Source organism: Hyaena hyaena, unplaced genomic scaffold, assembly GCF_003009895.1.
Source record: "Hyaena hyaena isolate Hyena2069 unplaced genomic scaffold, ASM300989v1 scaffold_33, whole genome shotgun sequence".
Classification (NCBI taxonomy): Eukaryota; Metazoa; Chordata; class Mammalia; order Carnivora; family Hyaenidae; genus Hyaena; species Hyaena hyaena.
This window is the reverse complement of record NW_024080666.1, coordinates 528,811-550,437: the sequence shown is the minus strand read 5'-3', so window position 1 is coordinate 550,437 and position 21,627 is coordinate 528,811. Positions and strand designations below refer to the sequence as shown.

The 21,627-nt window shown below is 52.0% G+C and overlaps 1 protein-coding gene across 1 annotated transcript in view; it reads left to right on the top strand.

The window, feature by feature from the left end:
- MAPK4 (mitogen-activated protein kinase 4) overlaps window positions 1-20,232 on the top strand; it is a 148,873-nt gene extending 128,641 nt beyond the window's left edge. Inside the window, exons 3-6 of the mRNA XM_039228908.1 lie at window positions 6,842-6,986; window positions 8,709-8,870; window positions 14,373-14,574; window positions 17,567-20,232. Of these exons, the coding sequence (XP_039084839.1) occupies window positions 6,842-6,986; window positions 8,709-8,870; window positions 14,373-14,574; window positions 17,567-18,263 (1,206 nt within the window). The 3' untranslated portion in view covers window positions 18,264-20,232. The remainder of the gene's footprint in view (window positions 1-6,841; window positions 6,987-8,708; window positions 8,871-14,372; window positions 14,575-17,566) is intronic.
- Window positions 20,233-21,627: the final 1,395 nt, after the last annotated feature.

Sequence of the window (21,627 nt, the reverse complement as noted above, 5' to 3'; positions counted from 1 at the left end):
GTTACAATGGTGAGTTTTATGCTGAATGTATTTTGCCACGATTGAAAATAAGTTATTTTTAAAATGTTTTTAACTTTATTTATTTTGAGAGACAGAGTGAGTGCGGGAGGGGCAGAGAGAGAGAGAGAATCCCAAGGAGGCTTCACACTGCCAGCACGGAGCCTGATGCCAGGCTTGATCTCACAAACCATGAGATCATGACCTGAGCCAAAACCAAGAGTTGAATGCTTAACCGATTGAGCCACGCAGTTGCCCCGAAAATACGTTATTTTTTAAAAAGCGATTCTATCACAATTTTTAAAATTTTTTTAACGTTTACTTATTTTTGAGAGAGAGAGAGATAGCTCAGCAAGGGAGGGGCAGAGAGAGAAGGAGACACAGAATCCGAGGCAGGTTCCAGGCTCCGAGCTGTCAACACAGAGCAAAACATGGGGCTTGAACTCACAAACTGTGAGATCATGACCTGAGCCGAAGTCAGATGCTTAACCGACTGAGCCACCAGGTGCCCCAATCGCAAGTTTTTTAATATAAAGACAAGTAACCACATGGAGCCCGCAGACCAATAGGAACTTAAGTGGGCTTTGGTTGATTTCCATGGAAACCTAGGAGGAGACTGAATTTCACTGGACAGGATCCCTTAGAGCACGGAGTAGGGAAGAGGCAGCCCTGAAAAAAGGGGACATAAGAGCATTTAGGGCATCTTGAAGGTAATGAAGACTCAGTGCAGCTGATTTAACCATCCTCTTCCTTCACCCATGTGCATTTCAGCTGCATAAACAATGTACCCAGTGTACTAAGGATTGTGCTGTGCACTTGGCTTTTAAGCTTGTGTGTCCCTTTCCTCGGCTTGAGAGGTTCCCTGCCGCACATTTTTATGGAAATGAGTTTAATAGAATGAGTGTGGAGTCAACAGTAAGACCGGCTCTTTGGCTGTGCCGTTATTTCTTTTTAAAAAGGCTTCTAACACGCCTAATACAGATATTGGCACAAGTAAGAATTATACCTTCAGAGAGAAAAGACTGGAGAGGGGACCGAACATCTCTGCTTAGAGGGACCTCTGGGAGACTGTTGTTTTTCTGAATGATCTTTTGATGAGTGTCTGTAACACAGAGAATTAACCCCTATTATAGGTCAGCCCCGCTGCTCTGATGGAGAAATCTGCCTGGCCGGTGGGCAAGGCAGATCATAATTCCTTAAGGCAAGGCATGATATTAAAGGTCAGCGAGGGCCTTGCTGTGTCCACGTGTGGGGCTCTGACCTGCAGCAATGGCATTGCCTTGTCCGCCTCATGAAACAGAATCTGCATTCAGTCGGCCCAGATCCCTGGGTGTTGGAGTACACGCCACCGTCTCAGACGCCGTGCTCTGGATGTCCACCAGGAGGGTGGTGCTGGCACGTCTCTGTGTGAGCCTGTCCATGCTGTGCCCGGACACCTCTGCCTGTTAGGAGCCCGGTCCCCCACTCAGACAGCCCCGATGGCTTTAAAAGGTTTTCTCACGTGAAGGGGCAGCAGAACCGCGTATTCAGATGGAAGGTGCTCTATCCACGCAGCCTGGGGTGGAACCCAGCTTGCCGCTTACAGCCTGTGTGACCATAGATAGAGCGCTTACCCTCTCTGTGCCTCGGATTCCTCTCTGTAAAAATGGATGTAATGAGAGTCCTTACCTCAGGGGGTTGTTGTGAGGATGAAGTGAGTTGATCCATACGAAGCGGAGCAGTTTGAGGAGCTCACTAAATGATAGCAATTATTATCGTATTACCTAGATTTCTGTCTCATGCTTTGGCTCACGTCTGCCCCCAGAGTCCCAGCGAACAAGCTTCACTCCTCGTCCATATGATAGCCTTGCAAACGTCTAAAGGCAGCTTTCGTGCCACCCACCCCCCTTCCTTGTGTGACTTTCCCATTCCTTGTGTGATAGGCTTTCTATTTCCACGGCACGCTCACCAGAAGGTCTTCTGGGAACTAGCACATCTACAAGAATCACAACATCCATGCAACACCCCCACCGCCCCCTGAGGCGAAAATTTCTACTCCGTAGCCTGATTTCTTTTTCTCTTGACCTAGTTTCTTCTGGATCAGACAGGGATGCGTTTGGGTGCCCGCAAGGAAGTGTGGTGCCCAAGGGCCCCCTCCCAAGGCCTTCCTGAGCCCCATGATCCCCTGCTCTGCTAGAGAGTAGCATCTTGCTGCTGGCCAGGCTTGCAGGCTTCTCTGGGCTGCGAGCAACAGGGACTGCAGAGCCTAACCACTGGGCTCCACGAACGCCCTCCCTGGTACTAAGAATCAGCAGGAGCCTTACCGTGGGAGGAAGTTCTGCCCAGGGCCAACGGGAAAAGCAGAGCAAGCTCTCCCAGCCTGCGGTGAAACTCCTGTCCTACTCACGACCCCTCCTTCCCAACTCTGCAGCCCTCCCCACGGCTGCCTGTGTTCTTCCTGGCGTGCTCAAACCGGGCGGGGGCACGCGAGTTCCCTGGGGAGCTCATTCAAGATGGACATCCATGGCTCCACGTCAGTAGCTTTGGGCGACCTGTACATCCCACAAGCGCTTCCCCTGGTTCTCATGGCTGGGGGTTCTTGGGGACCACTAACTTTCAGAACAAAGGTCATTCATTGTCCTCTTTCCCTGGTCCCATTTGTCCACATGCCCAGATGTCTCTCTGTCCCCTGAACACATTCTAGGTCTTCCCACCCCTCCATCTTTACTCACGCTGGTGCCCATTGTCACCACAGAGCTACCTAAGATGTCCCCATCCTGCTCAAACCTCATCTCCATGGAGCCTTCACTGACCCACCGCTAAACAGAACACGGCCCTGTGCATTCTAAGCATGCCTCCTCCAGGATCTTACCAGGATTCTGCCTGGTGTGTGTGGTGGTGTACATCCTGCAACATACAGGTTATAGCATCTGCTTTGGAGCCAGACACCCTGGGCCACCTCCCGGTCACATGACCTCGGGCAGGTTGGGTTACTACTCTGTGAAGAGCCTGCATCGAGAGGCTGATGGGAAGACTACAGAAGGCATGCGTGTAAAATGCTAACACGGTGCCCAGCACAGAGCAAGTCCCACGTAAATGCTGGCCGAGATCGTTTCCTTATCCTTCCAACAATCATACTGAATATTTCATCTCTATGACCACATTATATGCTCTTTGCAAACGGAGTTTTCAGTCACTACCTTCATTTCTACACAGGGACAACATCTGGCAGAGACTTCTGGTAGGGAAGGTGAGGCTGTCAGAGCCCCCCGCCATCCTGGCCTGGAAGTGGGGACAGCCCTAAGCAGCCATTCAGCATGAGGGGAGAGACCAGCCTTCGTACCTTGTCCTCCCCACACCACACACCCAGCTACAGTGGCCTGGGTTTCATTCTTCAGAGAACGTGTCACCATTTAAGTTCGCCCTAGTCTCATGAGGGACCAGAAAGGTGAAATAGAAGGCTTATTGGAATGTGCCTTCTCCCCCAAACTTTCTGTCACCCAGACACCAGAGATCAGGCTCAGAGCGGTTGGGGGCGTAGAGCGTGTGGCACAGACCGGGAGGCACCCCACGCTGGGTCGCTCGAGCAGCAGGCGGGTGCCCACCCTTCGGGGGTGAGCTTGAGCAAGGCTGTTCTCCATTCCCTGGCAGGCAGCTGGGACTGAGCACGGTGCCCCTGCTCCCTCTGCAAGGAAGATGCTCAGAGCATTAATTATACCTTCCCACTGCGTCTGTCAGGGGTCCCTAATTACCCTCCTCAGAGGCCAGCTGCTGCTAGATTATTTCCCAAACACCTACAATGCTTTCAAAATCAAAGCCTCCCCTTGGCTGTACCTGATGCTAAAAAAGAACAAAATGGGCTGGTGGGAGCTGAAGAAGCCCTGAAGGCCCCCACGACGGGTCTAGACGGGAAGCTCTGTCCACCTGCCTCCCAGGAGCACCCCCTGAATCCGCTTGCACCAGGAACACAAAGGGACGGGGCGGCAGGGGGTGGGAAGGGACCCTTGGGAAAGGGCAGCTCCAGTCTTGCGTCTCCGGTGCTGAGAGGTGGCCATGGAGAAGGTAGGAGTATCAGTTTCCTGTCTCCTCGGAGCCGTGACGCCTTATAACTCCCTCGACTGCACCACGTGAGGCCGGGTCTGAGGATGGAGGGCAGGTCCTCCGCAGCTATCCCCACCCACAGGCTCCGGCAGGAAAGCCATTTGGGGACATCAGCTGAACCGATGTGCTTCCTGATTTGCGAGCCCTTCTGCTAAAACGGAGTCTCCGCTCCTGGATATTCTTTAAAGATAATATTCTTTTTATTCTAGGGAATTCTGACTTTTGCCCCATCCACTCCACTGAAACCTTCTTGAATTCAGATCAGCAGTATCGTGTTGTGGGCCCCAGAGCCGCTCTTGCTCAGACACCGCGCGCTCATGCCAGCTGCGGGTGGGACCCCTGCCCCCACCTGCCTCCCCAGGTCTGCCCCACCAGCCAGGAAGCTCCTGTTGGTCCCCATGTCCCCTTCCCCGGGACGACTCTTGCTCCAGAGCCTGGCAGAAGACAGTGCACATTCCCAAATTCTCCTCTGCCCTGTGGCTTCTGAAACACATCAGTATGTCCTCTTTATATTTTCAAAAGAGCTTGAGAGGCAAGTAACCAGAGGGAAGCGGCAGCTAGTGGTTAAGGAAAACGCATCAGGTTCTCGGTTTTCATCCCAAGGTAAGGAAGAGCTGTGAGTGAACTTTCTCAGCTGCTCTCATGGCCTGGCCCTTATTTCTGGCCCAGGGGCAGCCTGGCAAACATTGTTTTACTTTCAAGGCATGTATTTCTGGAAGGAAGCCCCCCACCCCTCTGTGTGCTCACTGCAGTCCTAGATGCTTGCGGATAGGCAGATGTTAATTACAGGAAATTCCATTCCCTAAAAGACTGCTCACTTACATATCAGAGAAAACTCCCCTTATATCACACACACACACACACACACACACACACACACACGTGACTCTGCTTTAGTCTGACAGTCTCAGCCTCTGACTAGAAAATAAATTGGACCATTCTTTATTTATGAACTGCCCACCCAGAAGTGAACTTCTACAGTTTGGCTTGTGTCTGTAATTTTTTAAAGATTTTATTTTATTTTATTTTTTATTTTTTTGTTTTTGAGAGAGGGAGGGAGGGAAAATCCCAAGCAGGCTCCATACTGTCAGTGCAGAGCCCAACGTGGGGTTTGAACTCATGAACTGTGAGATCATGACCTGAACCAAAACCAAGAGTCACACGCTTAACTGACTGAGCCACCCGGGTGCCCCTAAGATTTTTTTTTTTAAATAATCTCTACACCCAAAGTGGGGCTTGAACTCAAAACCCTGAGATCAAGAGTTGCATGTTCTATTGACTGAGCCAGCCAGGCGTCCCTGTGTCTGTAATTTTTAGAATCAAACTTAAACTCCTAACAAACTACCGCACATACACAACATGGGTGAGTCTAGCTGCATTGTGCTAATGGAAGGAATTTAGCCTGAAAAAGCAGCTATGACTCCATTTATAGGACATTCTGTACAAAGCAAAACTAGAGGACAGAAAGCAGTGGTTGCTAGGGGGCTGGGGGAAGGGGAGGTAGGTGACAAGAAGGGGACATGAGGGAACTGTAAGGAGTCCATTTGGGTTGGAGCATTGAGGTCGGGGAAACTCTAGTCATTTCCTCTCCCCACTTCCCTCTGCCAGTGTGAGGCTCTCCTCTGAGGAGGTATGTGCCACAGAGGAGAGAAAACCCCTGTCATAATTGCAGGCCTCTCAGAAGGTTTCAATCACTTAATAAATCTTTGCTTAACAAGTAAAGAGATTCTAGATGTTGATCGAAAGCTCCTGGGTATTTGGGCTTCTTAAGTTTTCATCTGCTTTAGCCTGGGTCAGTGATACTTCTTTAGTCAGTAAAAAGGATTTCAAATGCTAAATGGGGAGCTCCATCATCAGATAACAAGACCATCCCCAGAGTCTCCCATTGGGGCCCCTCAGTCTGCATTGTCTCACCTTGACCCCAAAATGGGTCTACCTTCTCAGTTTAAAGAGACTGTTCCAGGTAATCCAAATGGACACCTCCCAGGTTACATCGTGGGACCAACTTTCTGCGTTATGTAGAAAACAATTTCCAAATTGCCTGGCTATATTTTTCATTCTGTGCTAAAACACTTATGTCATCGCTGTATCTTGTAGGGAGGGATTCCATCCCAGAGCACAAGTTCTTGAGCAGTGGCTGAAGTCAGCTAAAACACCTATCCGCCAAAAAGACACTCTGTAGAACTCCCAGAATCCTCTGAGCCAACCACAGCTGTGTCCACTCTACCATTTAGGGCTGTTTTCATATGTTCTTCACCTGCACCCATTATGAAGCTGGCCTTTTCCATTTTCAGCAGGGGCTCTGTGTCTCTGACATTGTAGCCACATCAGTTCTACTCATTAGCACCAAAATAACTGACTTGATTTCAAATGTAGGGCTATTTCTGAGATTCAGCACTGGATAAATGAAATTCCGGGTTCTCATCATTACTCCATTTATGGTGGCAAGGAACTTGACCATGGCTCCTATTTATCCATAATCTTACTAGATGAGGGAAGATTTGTTTTGCATGATTACATCAGGTTGGGGTGGGAAAGTATTTTTTTCTGAAATAATGGTATCTTGCCTCCCTGTCCACAGAGGAGAGCCCCTGGGCCTCAGGGAAGGCTCGACAGGGAAGGGATCCAGGAAGGGGTGCTGCCTTTGGATGGAGAAAGATCCCAGAAGGTGCTTGGGAGAGAAGGTATCTGCACATGGCTGATCATTGGAACTGGGTTTTTTGTTTTTTTTTTCTTGTTTTTTGTTTTTTTTTGGTCTTTCCAGGGTTATCTGTCAGAAGGATTGGTAACTAAGTGGTACCGCTCGCCACGCCTGCTCCTCTCCCCGAACAACTACACCAAAGCCATCGACATGTGGGCCGCCGGCTGCATCCTGGCTGAGATGCTCACGGGGAGAATGCTCTTTGCCGGTAAGTCACTAACCATGCCATCTTCCTTCTCCTCTTCTGTGAAAAGGGAAAACTGAGTGTGAAAAGAGAAAAAAACACAACATGCTAATCCCAAAACACCCTAGTCTTTCTCTTTAAAATTACCTGTATGAGGTCACCTGGGTGGCTCAGTTGGTTAAGCATCCAACTCTTCTTGATTTCAGCTCAGGTCATGATCTCATGGTTCCTGGGATCGAGCCCCGGCCTCCGGCTCTGCACTGACAGCATGGAGCCTGCTTGCAATTCTCTGTCTCTCCCTCTCTATCTGTCCCTCCATTGCTCTATCTCTCTCAAAATAAATAAAGTTTAAAAAGAAAAATTGAAAAAGAAAGAAAATTTCCTGTATAGCCTTATAGACCTACTTGGGGGCACCTTATTATCATTTCAGGCAAAATACTGGAGAGGCTGAAAGTAGCCTATTGAGCACAGAACTTTCCAAACCAAGTGACTACGTATATTCAGACACCTTGAGATTGACCACTGAAAACATCTATCCTACATTTTCAGCCTCTTCCTCCTCTCTCCCTGCGACTGTGAGCAGTCAGTCTGGAGTGTTCATTTGGACAGGGGGCCCCACAAGAGGCTCCAGAGTCCCTGCCTGACCCTCCATGAACCACATGGGGGAAGCCAAATGGTTGAGCTGTAGGCACTTGCTGGGGTAGCATCACAGCATCCACATGTGCTTGCTGCTACACGGGGCGTTGTTGGGGGACATGGAAGAGCCCCAGCACAGGCCACCAGCTTCCGGCAGACGGGAGTCCTGTAGCAATCGGTGGTAAGGGGGCGGGGGACACTTGGAGCAGCTAGAGACTGGGGGCTTCTTGAATTTGGAGAGTCTTGGTTAAGGATTTAACCTGGTAGAGGTGAGTGGAAGGGCTACTGAAGCAAAAGGGCAAATGGGAGGGGTGAGAGTAAGAACAGCTTGGAGGTCGAGGGGGACAGCAAAGAGAGTGACCTGACCCTCACCAGCAGTGCCACAGCGCCGACACAGCGTCAGTGTCTGGGCGGCAGAGAGGAGTTGTGAGTTCTGAGATCCTAGAGACTGAAGCTTCTTAAGGACGAGGTTCCAGCCTGATGCCGGACAGGGAGAAGGTGCTCAGTAAGTCATTATTTAGTGAATGAATGAAGGAGCGAATGAATGCCTGATTCCATCCTGTTCCACTGCATGTACCCCACAGACCTGGCAGAACCTGTCCTCCTCCCTCTGCCTGAAGGAGTGAGCGGGACCACTTAGTTACCAAGACACATTCCAAAGCCAAGTTGTTATTTCTGAATGTCTCCCCCTCTGATTAGGATCCTCCTAATTGGAAACCAAAAGGGGAGGCTCAGTTTTAAACTCACTTCCTTTCCCAGCCTGGTAAAGACATGCAGAGAGGCATCTGGGAAGGGGACTTGGGAAGTCCCAGACCCGGCTGCTCCTGTCACATTAGCTCTGGCTGATGTGTCTACATCAGACTGGTCCATTCCAGAAGCAGAGACATTTGACAAAGCCAAGCCCCAGAGATGGCAAGCAACCTGCCCACAGTCACACATCAAGTCAGCGGCAGAGGGAAGACCAGAACCCAGGTCCCCTGGCCCCCGGCCCCGTGCGGCTCCCACCGTCTGGTGCTGCCCCTCCCAGACCTTCTAGAAGCACGTGGGGGCTCCCTCCACCCCCGCCACTTGGGCAGCTCACTTGTAACCATCTGGTCTTTGGCTCCCCAGGGGCCCACGAGTTGGAGCAGATGCAGCTCATCCTGGAGACCATCCCCGTGATCCGGGAGGAGGACAAAGACGAGCTGCTCAAGGTGATGCCTTCCTTCGTCAGCAGCACCTGGGAGGTGAAGCGGCCGCTGCGCAAGCTGCTGCCTGAAGTGAACAGTGAAGGTACGTCCGCCTGCAGCCGGCCAGCACCCTGAAGGCCGCGCTCCGGCTTCACCCGGCGGGGCTGGGTGGGCGTCTCCTTCCAAAGGGATGGGGCACAGTCCTTAGAGTAGAAGCCGAGGCCACTCGACCTAGCTGGTTCCAGACGGAGCGTCATTAGCCCCTCACGGCGGTCCTTCGTGGTCTTGCACAGTCCACCCCTGCTTTTGTCCTTTTCCTTCTCATCTTTCTCCCTTGCCTGCCTCCCTGTCCTCCTTCATCTCCCTGTACCTTTTTCCTCTTAATGATGTGGTGCAGAGAATGTGAGTTTTACTTTTATTTTTATTTCTTTAATATCACTTCTTGTCCAATTAGCGAACATAGGCTCTTGGCTTCGGGAGTAGATTCCCATCATTCATCACTTCCATACAACACCCAGGGCTCATCCCAGCAAGTGCCCTCCTCCAGTGCCCGTCACCCATTTCCCCCTCTTCCCCGCACCCCCCTCCATCCACCCTCAGTTTGTTCTCTGTATTTAAGAGTCTCTTATGGTTTGCCTCCCTCTCTGTTTGAAACTATTTTCCCCTCCCCCTCCCTCATGGTCTTCTGTTAAGTTTCTCAAGTTCTGCATAGGAGTGGAAGGGTATGATATCTGTCTTTCTCTGTCTGACTTATTTCACTTAGCAGTTCCATCCATATTGTTGCAAATGGCAAGATTTCATTCTTAGAGAATGTGAGTTTTATGAGCTTGAGACCCAGACCCAGACTCAATTCCCAGTTCCATCAGTGAGTAGCTGTTTGGCCTTGAGCAAGTTTCTTCACTTCTCTGCATCTCAGTTTCCTTGAATGCAGAGTGGGTACAGTGATATGCATCACATAGGGTCATCGTGATGAGTAAGTAAAATAGAATTTGTAGAGCCCTGAGCGTAGGATAGTTGCTCCATCATCTTAAATGTTAACATTATCACCAGGCCTCATACCTGCCAGAGGCTTCCTTAAGAGACCTTCTCTTAGGTGGGATATAGGGTTGGCCAATTGTAAGAGACTCAAATTTTTAATGACTTAATAAGATTTATTTCTTTTTTTAAGAAAAATGAAGTTAAGGGGTGCTGGCTGGCTCAGTCAGTGGAATGTGCAACTCTTGATCTCCGGGTTGCGAGTTCGAGCCCCACTTGGGTGTAGAGATTACTTACAAATAAAATATTTTTAGTATTATTATTTTTTTAATGTTTTATTTATTTCAGAGAGAGAGAGAGACAGCATGAGCAGGGGAGGGTCAGAGAGAGAGGGAGACACAGAATCTGAAGCAGGCTCCAGGCTCTGAGATGGCTGTCAGCACAGAGCCCAACGCAGGGCTCGAACCCACAAACCATGAGATCATGACCTGAGCCAAAGTCAGACGCTTAACTGACTGAGCCACCCAGATGCCCCAAAAAATAAAATATTTTCAAAAAAGAAAAGAAAAAAGAAGTTTATTTCTCTCTTACATAATAACGTAAAAGCAAACAGTCTAGGCCAATATGCTGAATCTGCTGACCAGAGTCATTCAGGGGCCTCAGCCCCTTCTTATTCTGCCATCTCACCACCCGGAGGAAAGTAGGGAAGGAGGGCAGGTCGCCTTGCCCTTAAAGTCATGGGCCAGACTTTGTACACCTCACCTCCACTCATGTTCTGTTGGCAGAACTTAGTCCTGTAGCCCCAACTTGCTGAAGAGGAGGCCCTGACATGGATATTTACCCTGTGCCCCTTTGTGTCAGTATTACAAGTGAGGCCATCAGGAAGCACTAACAGTGTCTTTTAGAAATGGCCTTGGCTGGGATCCCCATTCAGTCATAAGCTGCCTCAGCTTCCACTTCATTAAGGGAGAAGAGGGATCACTTGATTCACCACAAACTAAGACTCAGCCCATCTGTACTTACATTGAGCCCCAGGCCCATGTAGAAATCCTACCACAAGACAAGAGGGGTGTCCACCTGTCAGGAATTCTGGGTCAGGGACGCGTCCCCCGTGTCCCCTCAATGGCAACCACACACACAGCAGCCCCTCAGGGACTTGGCGCTCAGAGTGGTGGGCTTTGTCTCGGCACAATCAGAGTTGGTCCTGAGAGGGATAAAGCTCTTCACTGACCAGCAGCATCCACCGACATTTATTAAGCCACCAGAGTGCTTGGGACACAAGAGTTGGTCTCCCTGGGAAGACCAGGAGCCCCTGCCTGAGATGAGAACAAAGACTAAGGAACGCATCCTAAGGAGCCCCAGGTATTTGGGGAGGGGAAGGGAGCCACTTTGCACGGAGAGGGACAGAGAAGCTCACCCGGGCGACGTGATGACGGCTCAGATGGGCCGGATGAGTCACAGACGAGTGGTAGGAAGTAAAGCTAGAGAGGTGAGAAGGGCTGAGAGGCCGAGGGGTTTGGACTCGATCCTGCAGCTGAACAGATGTTCACTGACGCCAGGCTTGCTGCACCCTCCCAATGTGCCCCAACTCGGCTCCACCCAGAATTCTCTCGCCTGCCTCTGGCCTTGAAAAGAGATCTCCCACTGATCTCTGGCTTTAGGAGAATGAGATGTCACCGATATGAAATACCAGCATGAGAAAGGATATCAGGCCCACCTCCCCAGGAGAGCCACTTGGTGACCCGCGGTCACTCCCTCTCCTGTACATTTGAGGCCCCACAGGCCTGGGAAGAGGCAGGGGTATCCCTCTGGTTGTAGCCTCCAGAAGCTCCAAGGACAGTCTAGGGGACTGTCCCTGAGCATCTGACACAGCCATCTAGCCACAGGCGCAGGACAAGGGAGACAGGCCCTGAGACTGTATGGAGGCATCAGTCTGGGCTCCATTTACTATAAGAAGTAAATATACCATAGAGGCACCTGGGTGCCTCAGGCAGTTAAGCATCCAACTTCGGCTCATGTCATGACCTCGTGGTTCATGAATTGGAGCCCCGTGTCGAGCTCTGTGCTGACAGCTCAGAGCCTGGAGCCTGCTTCCGATTCTGTCTTCCTCTCTCCGTACCTTCCCCACTCGCTCTCTGTCTCTGTCTCTCTCTCTCTGAAAAATAAGCATTAAAAATTTTTTTAAACAAAAAAATAAATATATCCTAAGTGACAAATGTGACAAAGAAATCTAATCTCAAAACAAGTAAAAGGAGTGCTCTGAGTGAAGCAGAGTTGGGGACCTCAGGGCCCTGCCGACCTGCCTCTCAGTCTCCAGAGCTGCCCCTGAGAATCTCTCCAGAACCCCTGGGGCTCTGGGAAGTCCAGTTTGGAGTCTCCTGGGCCACAGGAACGTGACAAGATTGTACAGAAGTCTCATTACATTAGAGGTGCTTTCAAAACATGGGAGATGGAGCCCAGAGGAGAGGAATTGGGGGCGGGGCGGTGGGGTGGTTTCTCGGTTGAGGCAGAGCCAGCGCTGTGCAACCTGCCGAGTGATCCTGCTAGCAGTGTTCGTGCGGCTCACCTCAAGTCCGGACAGAGAGGGGGTGCCTGGGCAGAGGCTGTCAAAGAGGTGTCGCCATGTTTAACACACAGCTTTCACTCACTTCCGCTGAAGCCAGGGGAAGAGAGAGCAGAGGCTCTTGCAGGAGATCTTTATGCATCTGGCCTCAAAGTGGGGTACACACATCACTTCCACCCCTGCCCCACGGGCCCCCGTCACACAGCCACATCAAACTGCAAGGGAGGCTGGGAGATGCGGGTCAGCGGGTGTCAGGTGGAGGGCGGGCTCACACAGGACCTGACTGCTGTGTTGAACCGTGGGTAAGAGAGAACATGGTGACCACAGAGGGCAGAGCTAGGCTTAGGGACGGAGGTTAAAGGGGGCAGATTTGGGTTAGATATAAGGAGGGCTTTTCTAAGATTTGGGCTTCCAGAAGTGTGTGGGCGTGTGCTAGACCAGCTGTCAGGGAGAGGAAAGAGGAGACTGATTTTTAGTAGAGTCAGTGGAGCGGCCCTTTCCAACTTCAGGGTTTGCTGGGTCTTTATTAATAACAGTGACAATGGTGATGATGCCTGCCCCTGTTGGGAGCTTCAACTCTCTCCTCTCCTTTTCAGAAGGTCCAGAGTAATAGGTCGGACCCAGGGAGGGTGGCGGCCGGAAGAGGGAGAGGCTCGCCCGGCCTGGAGCCGGGCAGTGCCAGAGCGGGGCTGTGCCCTGCAGTGCCCGATTCCTCCCAGCCCTGGCAATCCGGGACACTCTCTCAGGCCCTCTAGCCCTGACCCAGAAGCACCCCCTGAGCCCCAGAGCACTTGGCCATGACCACAGTTATTGTTGTGTTACTGATCTTTCAGTCTAGGGTTACAGAGAAGTGCTGTGTCCTCCTGGGAGGCCAGTGACCTTCTGAATCCATTGGTTTCCTGAATCATTCCTGCAAAGAGACCCAGGGCTGGAGTGAGGGGCAGGGTCACGGCGCTGGCTGAGGCCCTTCAGCTCGGCTGCATCTCTCCCTTGCCGCGTGGGTGGTAACACGATTAGCCAAGTCATGAGTTAAGTGGGGCCTCCAGCACCGCGAGGTAATGCCAACCTCCAGAGAGGTAGACCTTGCCCTGAGACAACCCAGGGCAGAGCCCACAAGGCAGATGGCTGGCCCCGCCCCAGCTTGGGAAAAAGGACACCAGGACGTGTGAGCAGAGCTTATGTTTGGCTGGCGCTCACCCACCCACCCGACTGGCCGCTGGTGTCTCGTATACTTTCGTGCTGGTTGGCAGCCAGCCACTCCACAAGGCTTCTGAGTGTCCCTTCCTATCCGGGCTCCAGCTGCCTGGGACCTCCCCTTGACCTAGTCCCTAGACCCCAGGAGGGCTTCAGGCTGGTGGCTAAATATTTTTAATATCAAGCCTGCCTGCCCTTGTTTGTTAAGCCTCCAGGGGCAATCTATGGTAGGAAGACCGGACTCAGGAGCCCTGGTCCTGTCCCACCTGCCTCGCTTTCTCAGTGAACTTTGTCACTGCTGGCACCTGGGGGCCACAGGCTGCTCTGCCCACCCCAGCAGCACGTGGTGCCCAACACGTGGGAGTGGCTGTTGCAGAGACACCACAGCTCCCCCGACCCCACAAGTGGAGCCGCCTCTGAAATGTCCCATGCCGTCTCCTAGAGGATCCCCTCCCCACCCCCTCAGTGGAACCTGCTCATGGACACATCTTGTCTGGGCTTCTTTCCCTCCCACTCCCCTACCAGTGTTTCCGGGATCACCACCGCATGAACTACCTACATCCTGACCCCTGTCTCTGGAGAGATCCACCCCAAGATAGAGTTCTCGCCCCAGACCTCCTCTAACCAGCAGTGACTTTAGCAAATCACTTCACCCCTCTGGGCCTCTTTATTCATTCAGGAAGTCAAAAAAGCAGAATCTGCTCTGAATTTGTCACTGGATTGTGGTGAGGACCACAAGAAAAAACGGCTAAAAACCTTTTTACAGAGGGAAAGTACAAAAAACAAACAAACAAAAAGTCCCCGTGCTGAAGACGCTCATTCTCTGCAGGCAGGGCAATGAGTGACCGTCATGTCCTGTTTTGCTCCCCACAGCCATTGACTTTCTAGAGAAGATCCTGACCTTTAACCCCATGGATCGCCTAACAGCAGAGATGGGGCTGCAGCACCCCTACATGAGCCCATACTCGTGCCCTGAGGACGAGCCCACCTCCCAGCACCCCTTCCGCATTGAGGATGAGATCGACGACATCCTGCTGATGGCCGCCAACCAGAGCCAGCTCTCCACCTGGGACAGGTGCACTTCCAGGGGGCCTCCAGCCCTGGAGTCTGGAATCCGTGTTCTCATACTCCCATTTCTACTTGGCCTCTGATCCTCTGTGACCTTTCCCTCTGTCTCTCGAGCTCTACAGCCCATGGGTGCTGCCTCCGATTTAGCTTCCTGCCCTTCTCTCCTGTCCCCAGGCATTCCCAGTAAATGCACACGTGTGGGTCAGGGGCCTTCCTCTGTGCAACACAGCCTCCACCCCTTTCCTCCCCACCCTGAGTATACTGGACACAGGGCCCAATACGGTGTTCCGCAAGCATTTAAGGAGCACCCATCATTGGAGCTCACTTCCAGCAAAATGCGAATCTGCCCTAGGAAAGTAGGCTGCACCAGTGCATGGCAAGGCAACAATGTAAAATTTACTACTACTCAATGTTTTCATGTGGTTCACATCATTTGCACCTCCTGAGAATGCCATGAAGGGACGTGCTGTTATTATTAGTGCCCACTGACATATGATGAAGTTACAGCCCAGAGAGGTTAGAGAGGAGCATCTTGCCACACAGCTAATAGCTGCCTCGTGTGGGGCCTCCTCGATCTCCATCTGTGTCAGACACTGCTGAGCAATCACAGGACTCTTTCCTGCCAAACTGGGTTTGCCCCCGGAATCCTTCCCAAACGCCGTGTGCCCGGAAGTCACTACCAGTGAGTGATTCAGAGTAGGGTAGAACACACGTTGTTGTTTTTTTGTTTTTTTAAAAATCTCTGTGTAGGCATGTTGTGATTTGTTAGGTCCCTTCCTGTTCTGAAGTTAGATCAGGCAGCTAAACATTTGGGCATCACCATCTGCCTATCCTGGGAGGGAGAGCCGAGAGCCGCTTGGTTTAGAAATAGAAGTCGAGGGCTTGCTTAGCAGCTAGGACTCCGAGGGGGCCTAAGTGGGAGCCCCGCTGCTGTGGGAATGTGACAGCTAGTTACATAAGTGACAGATGAGCAAGTGCTCCTTTTCAGTCATTTGACAGATGATAGGTTTCAGATTAAGGAGGCACCGAGGGAGGGCCAGGGCGATGTTGCTATTTACGGACACGTTTGTTGGTGTGTTGTCTTCGATTGTTGTTATCAAGAGTTGCCAGCAAATAGAGATTAATGAAGACTCTTCCTCCTGCTCCCCCCTCCCCATGCTAGTCTCGCCCTTGACTGTGGTCCCTCAGCCCCTCCCCCTCCACTCCACAGCCTGTGAGGGTACAGCGTGCTGGCCCAGCAGGGTGCACCCATGCTTCTCAAGTTTCTCTGGCCACCGCCCACCAACTCTGAATGTTTCTAGACCTGACGCACTTCGGCTCCTAACTTGCCCCTCACACCCGCAGGAAGGAGAATGGCAAATCAACGGCAGGCTCTTTCCTGCAGGCCCCCCTGCTTTGCACAGATGGCTTAACCTTTAAACACCAGCGTCCCCATGTGTAAGGTGGGGTGGTAATACTAACTCCACAGAGTCACTGTGAAGCCTTCAGAGAACCAAGGTTTGGCCCTTGGCGTGTAGCAGCCAAGGATGAGGGTCTTCACATGCTCTTCCTCCTGGAAACCTCTGCAGTTCCGAGGCCCCTTGAGGGAGGAGGCAGTGTGGTGTTCACCTCTGGGAGTGACTCCTGCCCTAATGGTGTCTCTGGGCGGGCGGGCAGTACTGGGGCCTTCCTGTGCCTCGCAGAGCACATCGTGTGGCCTGCTGCCACGCGTCTGCCCCTTCACGGCCAAACCTGCCCGTCCTTGGTGCACTGGTTTTTCCCGTGTGAGCACTAGGCATTCTGTACCACGAGCAGGCTGCTGCCTCCTCTGCGCTCCCTCCCTGCCCCCACATAGTTCTGCATAGAGCCCCTGGCAAGGGGAGGAGAGGGCCGGCCTGAGCTGGTGGCCTGCACACCTGCCCTTAATTTGCTTTTGGCCAGTGGCCTTTGCTCTCTGTGGCTGCAGGACGGGTGACGGAAGGCAGCATCCCCAGGATCTTTGGTCTCTCCTGAGGTGTCTCTAATCTTTCCTCCAGCGCCACCTGCACCGCATTGATGCAGGATGCTGTGGGGGCATCCAGCCAGATCCAACCGGGGGCAAGAGTTCTTAGCCCTGGCTGTACCTCAGAATTGCCTGGCGACATGTTAAACCCGGGTGATGCAAAGCCCTCGGAGTCAGAAATGAGAGTGTGGGGTGATTCTGATCTGAGCCGGGGCTGAGAAGCGCTCATTAGGGCCCTGCTACTCAAAGTGTGGTCCCTGGACCAGCGGCATCAGCATCACCTGGGAGCTTACTGTCACTGCAGGATCTCAGGCCCCACCTCAGAGCTACCAAATCAAGAGCTGCAATTTAACAAGGTCCCCACGTGATCTGCGTACACGTCCGTGTGCGGGGCACCGAACAGGTGGAGCCACTTGAAAGTAGAGGCCATGGGGGCGCCTGGGTGGCTTAGTCGGTTAAGCGTCCGACTTTCGCTTAGGTCATGATCTCGCAGTTCGTGGGTTCGAGCCCCGCGTCGGGCTCTGTGCTGACTGCCAGCTCAGAGCCTGGAGCCTGTTTCCATCTGTGACTCCCTCTCTCTCTGACCCTCCCCTGCTCACACTGTCTCTCTCTCTCTCTCCTAGAAATAAATAAAACATTTAAAAAAAAAAGAAGAAAGTAGAGGCCATGAGGACAGGGCATTTCTTGTTTTGTTCACTGCCGTGCCTGGCAGTGCCTGCGCGGGCCCGGGTGTACGCTGCTCAAGAAATATCTGCAGGGTGATGAATACAGAAGAATACAAGGGTTAAGCCAAACAGTCAGTCCCTCCACCTGAGCCCTGGAGGCTCAACATTACCCTGTGCCATCACTCTCCCACCTTGGGAAGTGGGGCAGGGAGGGTCACAGGACTGGAGGGATGGGGAAAGAATGGAAAGGCAGCCTGTGGGTGGCCGACGGGGATTAGGGGGCTGGCTCCCTCCAGGAAGCCAAGTCACCCGAGGTTGGACAGTCACCATTCTGTCCGTCTGAACCTTTGCAGGTACCCCGTGAGCCTGTCCTCGGACCTGGAGTGGAGGCCGGACCGGTGCCAGGACGCCAGCGAGGTGCAGCGCGACCCGCGCGCCGGCTCCGCGCCGCTGGCGGAGGACGTGCAGGTGGATCCGCGCAAGGACTCGCAGAGCAGCTCCGAGCGCTTTCTGGAGCGCTCGCACTCGTCCATGGAGCGCGCCTTCGAGGCCGACTACGGCCGCTCCTGCGACTACAAAGTGGGCTCGCCGTCCTACCTGGACAAGCTGCTGTGGCGCGACAGCAAGCCGCACCACTACTCGGAGCCCAAGCTCATTCTGGATCTGTCGCACTGGAAGCAGGCGGCCGGGGCGCCCCCCAGCGCCGCGGTGGCCGCGGACGCCGGGCCCAGCGAGGACGAGCCGGCCAGCCTCTTCCTGGAGATCGCGCAGTGGGTCAAGAGCACACAGGTCGGCCCCGAGCGCGCCAGCCCACCCCCCGACAGCCCTGAGCGCCGCCTGTCCGCCTCTCCACCGGGCCACCCGGCCCCCATCGACGGGGGCGCGAGCCCCCAGTTCGACCTGGACATGTTCATCTCCCGCGCCCTGAAGCTCTGCACCAAGCCGGAGGACCTGCCGGACAATAAACTGGGTGACCTCAACGGCGCGTGCATCTCCGAGCACCCTGGCGATCTTGTGCAGACGGAGGCCTTCTCCAAAGAAAGGTGGTGAGGGGGAAGGGGAGCTCCGGGCCCCCTGGCGGAGGCCGCCGGAGAAAGCCCGGCCCGGCAGGAAGGGGGCTGCCTCCCTGGCACCTCTGCTGCCCCTCCCCACCCCCTCTCTGCTGCCTTGGGGTTAGCGGAACACAGGAAGGATCCGAGGAGGGAGAGGAATGTCCATTTCTTAAACTGCCTTAATAACTAGCCTTTAACCTCTGGGAGCAGGTTTGAACAGGAGCCTAGTTTGGGGGTTGATCACTTTCCCAGCAAAGAGGGGACCCTTGGTTTTGTAAGTGGCAGCGTTCAGGGAAGAAAGGCATCTGAAACAGCGGTCGGCCAGTCCCACCACCTGGCTGGGTTCCAGTGGATGTGGCTGGCATAGTGTGGAAACCATCTGGCCTAACTAACAGATGAGGGACAGCAAGGCCCAGAGACCCCAAGTGATGTGGTCATGATTAGGGCCTAGTCTGTGTCAGGGCAAATCCTTGAAGCCCAGTCTTCAGGTCTTGAATCTAGGCCACTGTCTCCCTCTGCTGGGGTTCACTCTGGCTTTCCAGTCAGAAAACTTAGTCCAAGATGTTTCTTCCCTGCCCATTACCATCTGACTGACCTGTTCGATCTTTCATTCAGAGCAATGTTTCCGAGGTTCCAAAATTGGAAGCCGAGCCAGGTTTACCCTCGTCACCAACCATATATTTTCTGGTTCCTTGAGGACTTAAATCGTCCCATCTGCCACGCCCCTGTATTTGCCTCACCCCCGTGTGATCGGAAAACCTTGTTTCAGATCAGACCAGTTCTGCAGGTACGAGAACTCATCTTCCAGGCCTGTGCTCACACCTCCTCCAGACCTCCCTATGCACTTTCCTGACACACGCACGGATGCAGGGTCACAGCCCTGGTTCCCCAGAGGCTGTCGTTCACAGGTGAGTTTGAAGACAAGTTCCACGAATCCCTCCAGCCCAACACCCACCCGCATACACGGAACCCACCCTCAGACATACACAGAACTCCTCTCCCAGCCGACTTCGGGAACTCATGTTCTTGGCACGAATTGCTCCTTTGGAGGAAACAAGACAATGAGATGCCCGCCATAGAGCAAATGTGTTAGGAGAGATTTCACATGGGACCTATCACACTTCATTAATACCACCCTTGATTCTGATCATCCATTTAGCTTTGGCAAAGAGCAGGCCCTAAAGATATGCATGGAAAGCGAGTGGCCTTGGGGACAAGGAATCCAGTAAGGTAGGAAGATGTGAAAGGCAGTGTGCCAACGGCGGAAGTCCTCGGGGGTCAGGCACCAGCATAGAGACCCCGAGACACAGGAAGGGCTTCAAAGCAACCGGGCCCCTCATGGCTCAGACCAGGATTAGTCGGGAGGAGGCATACCCGGAGGTGTATCTCACGCAGAGCCTGGGGTGATGTGCAGCACCGTGAGCCCTCTGCGGAAGCCTAGCCCATCCCCTGGAATACTCTGCCATTCCCACCACTGGTATTCTGCTTCCCCCCCCCCACCAGGACCACCCCCCCCCGTCCAAAGATACCCACAGGAGGTCTAGCCAGCCTGTAAGTGCAAGATGTTCCTGTGTTGACCTTGGGCTGTGCTCACCCTCCCCTCAACAGCACCTTAAACCTATCAGCTAACTAGGACTTGTACATTGAAACCTACAACACATTAGAAACTTATATTTAAAAACAGAATTAATCACACTGACCAATTTTTAAATAGAAAATATGTAAATATGAAGTGTTTGGGTTTCTTTTTTTTTTTTTTTAGAGAAAAGGAAATATACACCGCTCCTCATGTGCCATTTGTCCTCAGAGAGCGGCTTTACTTTTTTGGTAAAGGAACAAGCTACTGACCTTGACCAGGAATTCATAATAATTGTTATTATAGAGGAATTGTTATGATTACTCATGTTTTAAAAAGCTCTATTAAACTTGATCAGGACAGGCCAAATAAAGTTTTATTGGAACACAGACTCCTTTATTCATTTACGACTTCTGTCATTCATTTGGATATTATCTCACTATATCTTGGGCAGCGGGTTGATTCACTAGAGTGTGCCCGGCTGCGTTCTTCCTGCATCCTGGAGGCCAGGGTTTTGAGGGGTTGCAGGCAGAGGAGAGGGGAGCGGAGAATCTATACAGATTGGCAGTCAGGGAAGTGATTCCAGAATCACCTGGATCAGGCCTGGTGTCCATACTGTAGATTTCAAACCATATCTCAGAGTCAAGTCCAGTCCCCTGACCAAGGCTGAGCCTTTTGTCCGGTCACAAAGGTGCCAACATTGTGAGATTTGGGGGAGCCAACACCCAAAAATACCTGCCCACGCTGCATTTCACAGATGCCTGAGAGCCCCACCAACTGAATTTCACCCCTTTGTAATACCTGTGTTAGACATTAGCCCTGACCTCATTTGTTATTCAACAACTATAACATAGACAATAGGTTTTTTCTAATTTTTTTAAACATTTATTTTATTATTGAGAGACAGAGCATGAGCATAGGAGGGGCAGAGAGAGAGGAAGATAGAATCTACAGGCTCTGAGCTGTCGAAACAGAGCCCAACTCGGGGCTCAAACCCATGAAACACAAAATCATGACCTGAGCCAAAGCCAGATGCTCAACCGACTGAGCCACCAAGGCACCCTGACAACAAAGAGGGTTTTTGAAATGTTTGTTTCTGTTGATTTTCTTACTTCTCTGAAAGGCCCTTGCATTAAAAGAACTTTATACTGTTGAACTGCATTTGAGTCAAGAGGAGCAACCCTATTGAGGCCATTCTCTCCAAAACATTAGTGGAGAGGAACCATCTTCTTGGGGGCAGATGTGAGTGAAGAGAGCACCGGGGGCCAGGCCAGAGTCCTGGTTTGAAAATGTATATAGGCCTTGAGTCCCAATTTCAGGTGCTGGTAGAACGTGGGAAGTAGGGTTTGAGAAGCCCCAACAGTAAACAGCACCAAAGGAGAGAAAAACAGAGAAAAAACAACAACTGCAATTTATCTTTGAACAACCTGGGTTTGAGCTGCACAGCTGCTTATATATGAGTTCTTTAAAGTGCAGTACTATATCTCTACTCCTTCTTATGATTTTCTTAACATTTTCTTTTCTCTAGCTTACTTGATTATAAGAATGCAGTATATAATACATATAAAATACAAAATGTGTGTTCATCGTCTTTATGTTATGGGCAAGACTTCTGGACAGTGGTTAAGTTTTGGGGGAGTCAATAGCCATATGAGGATTTTCAACTTGTGTAGGGGGTTGGCGCCTCTAAGACTCATGTTCAAGGGTCAGCTATACATCCATTCATTCACGTGTTGTCTGATCCTGTCTCCTACGATGATATGCTTCTACGCACAACACTTCTGAT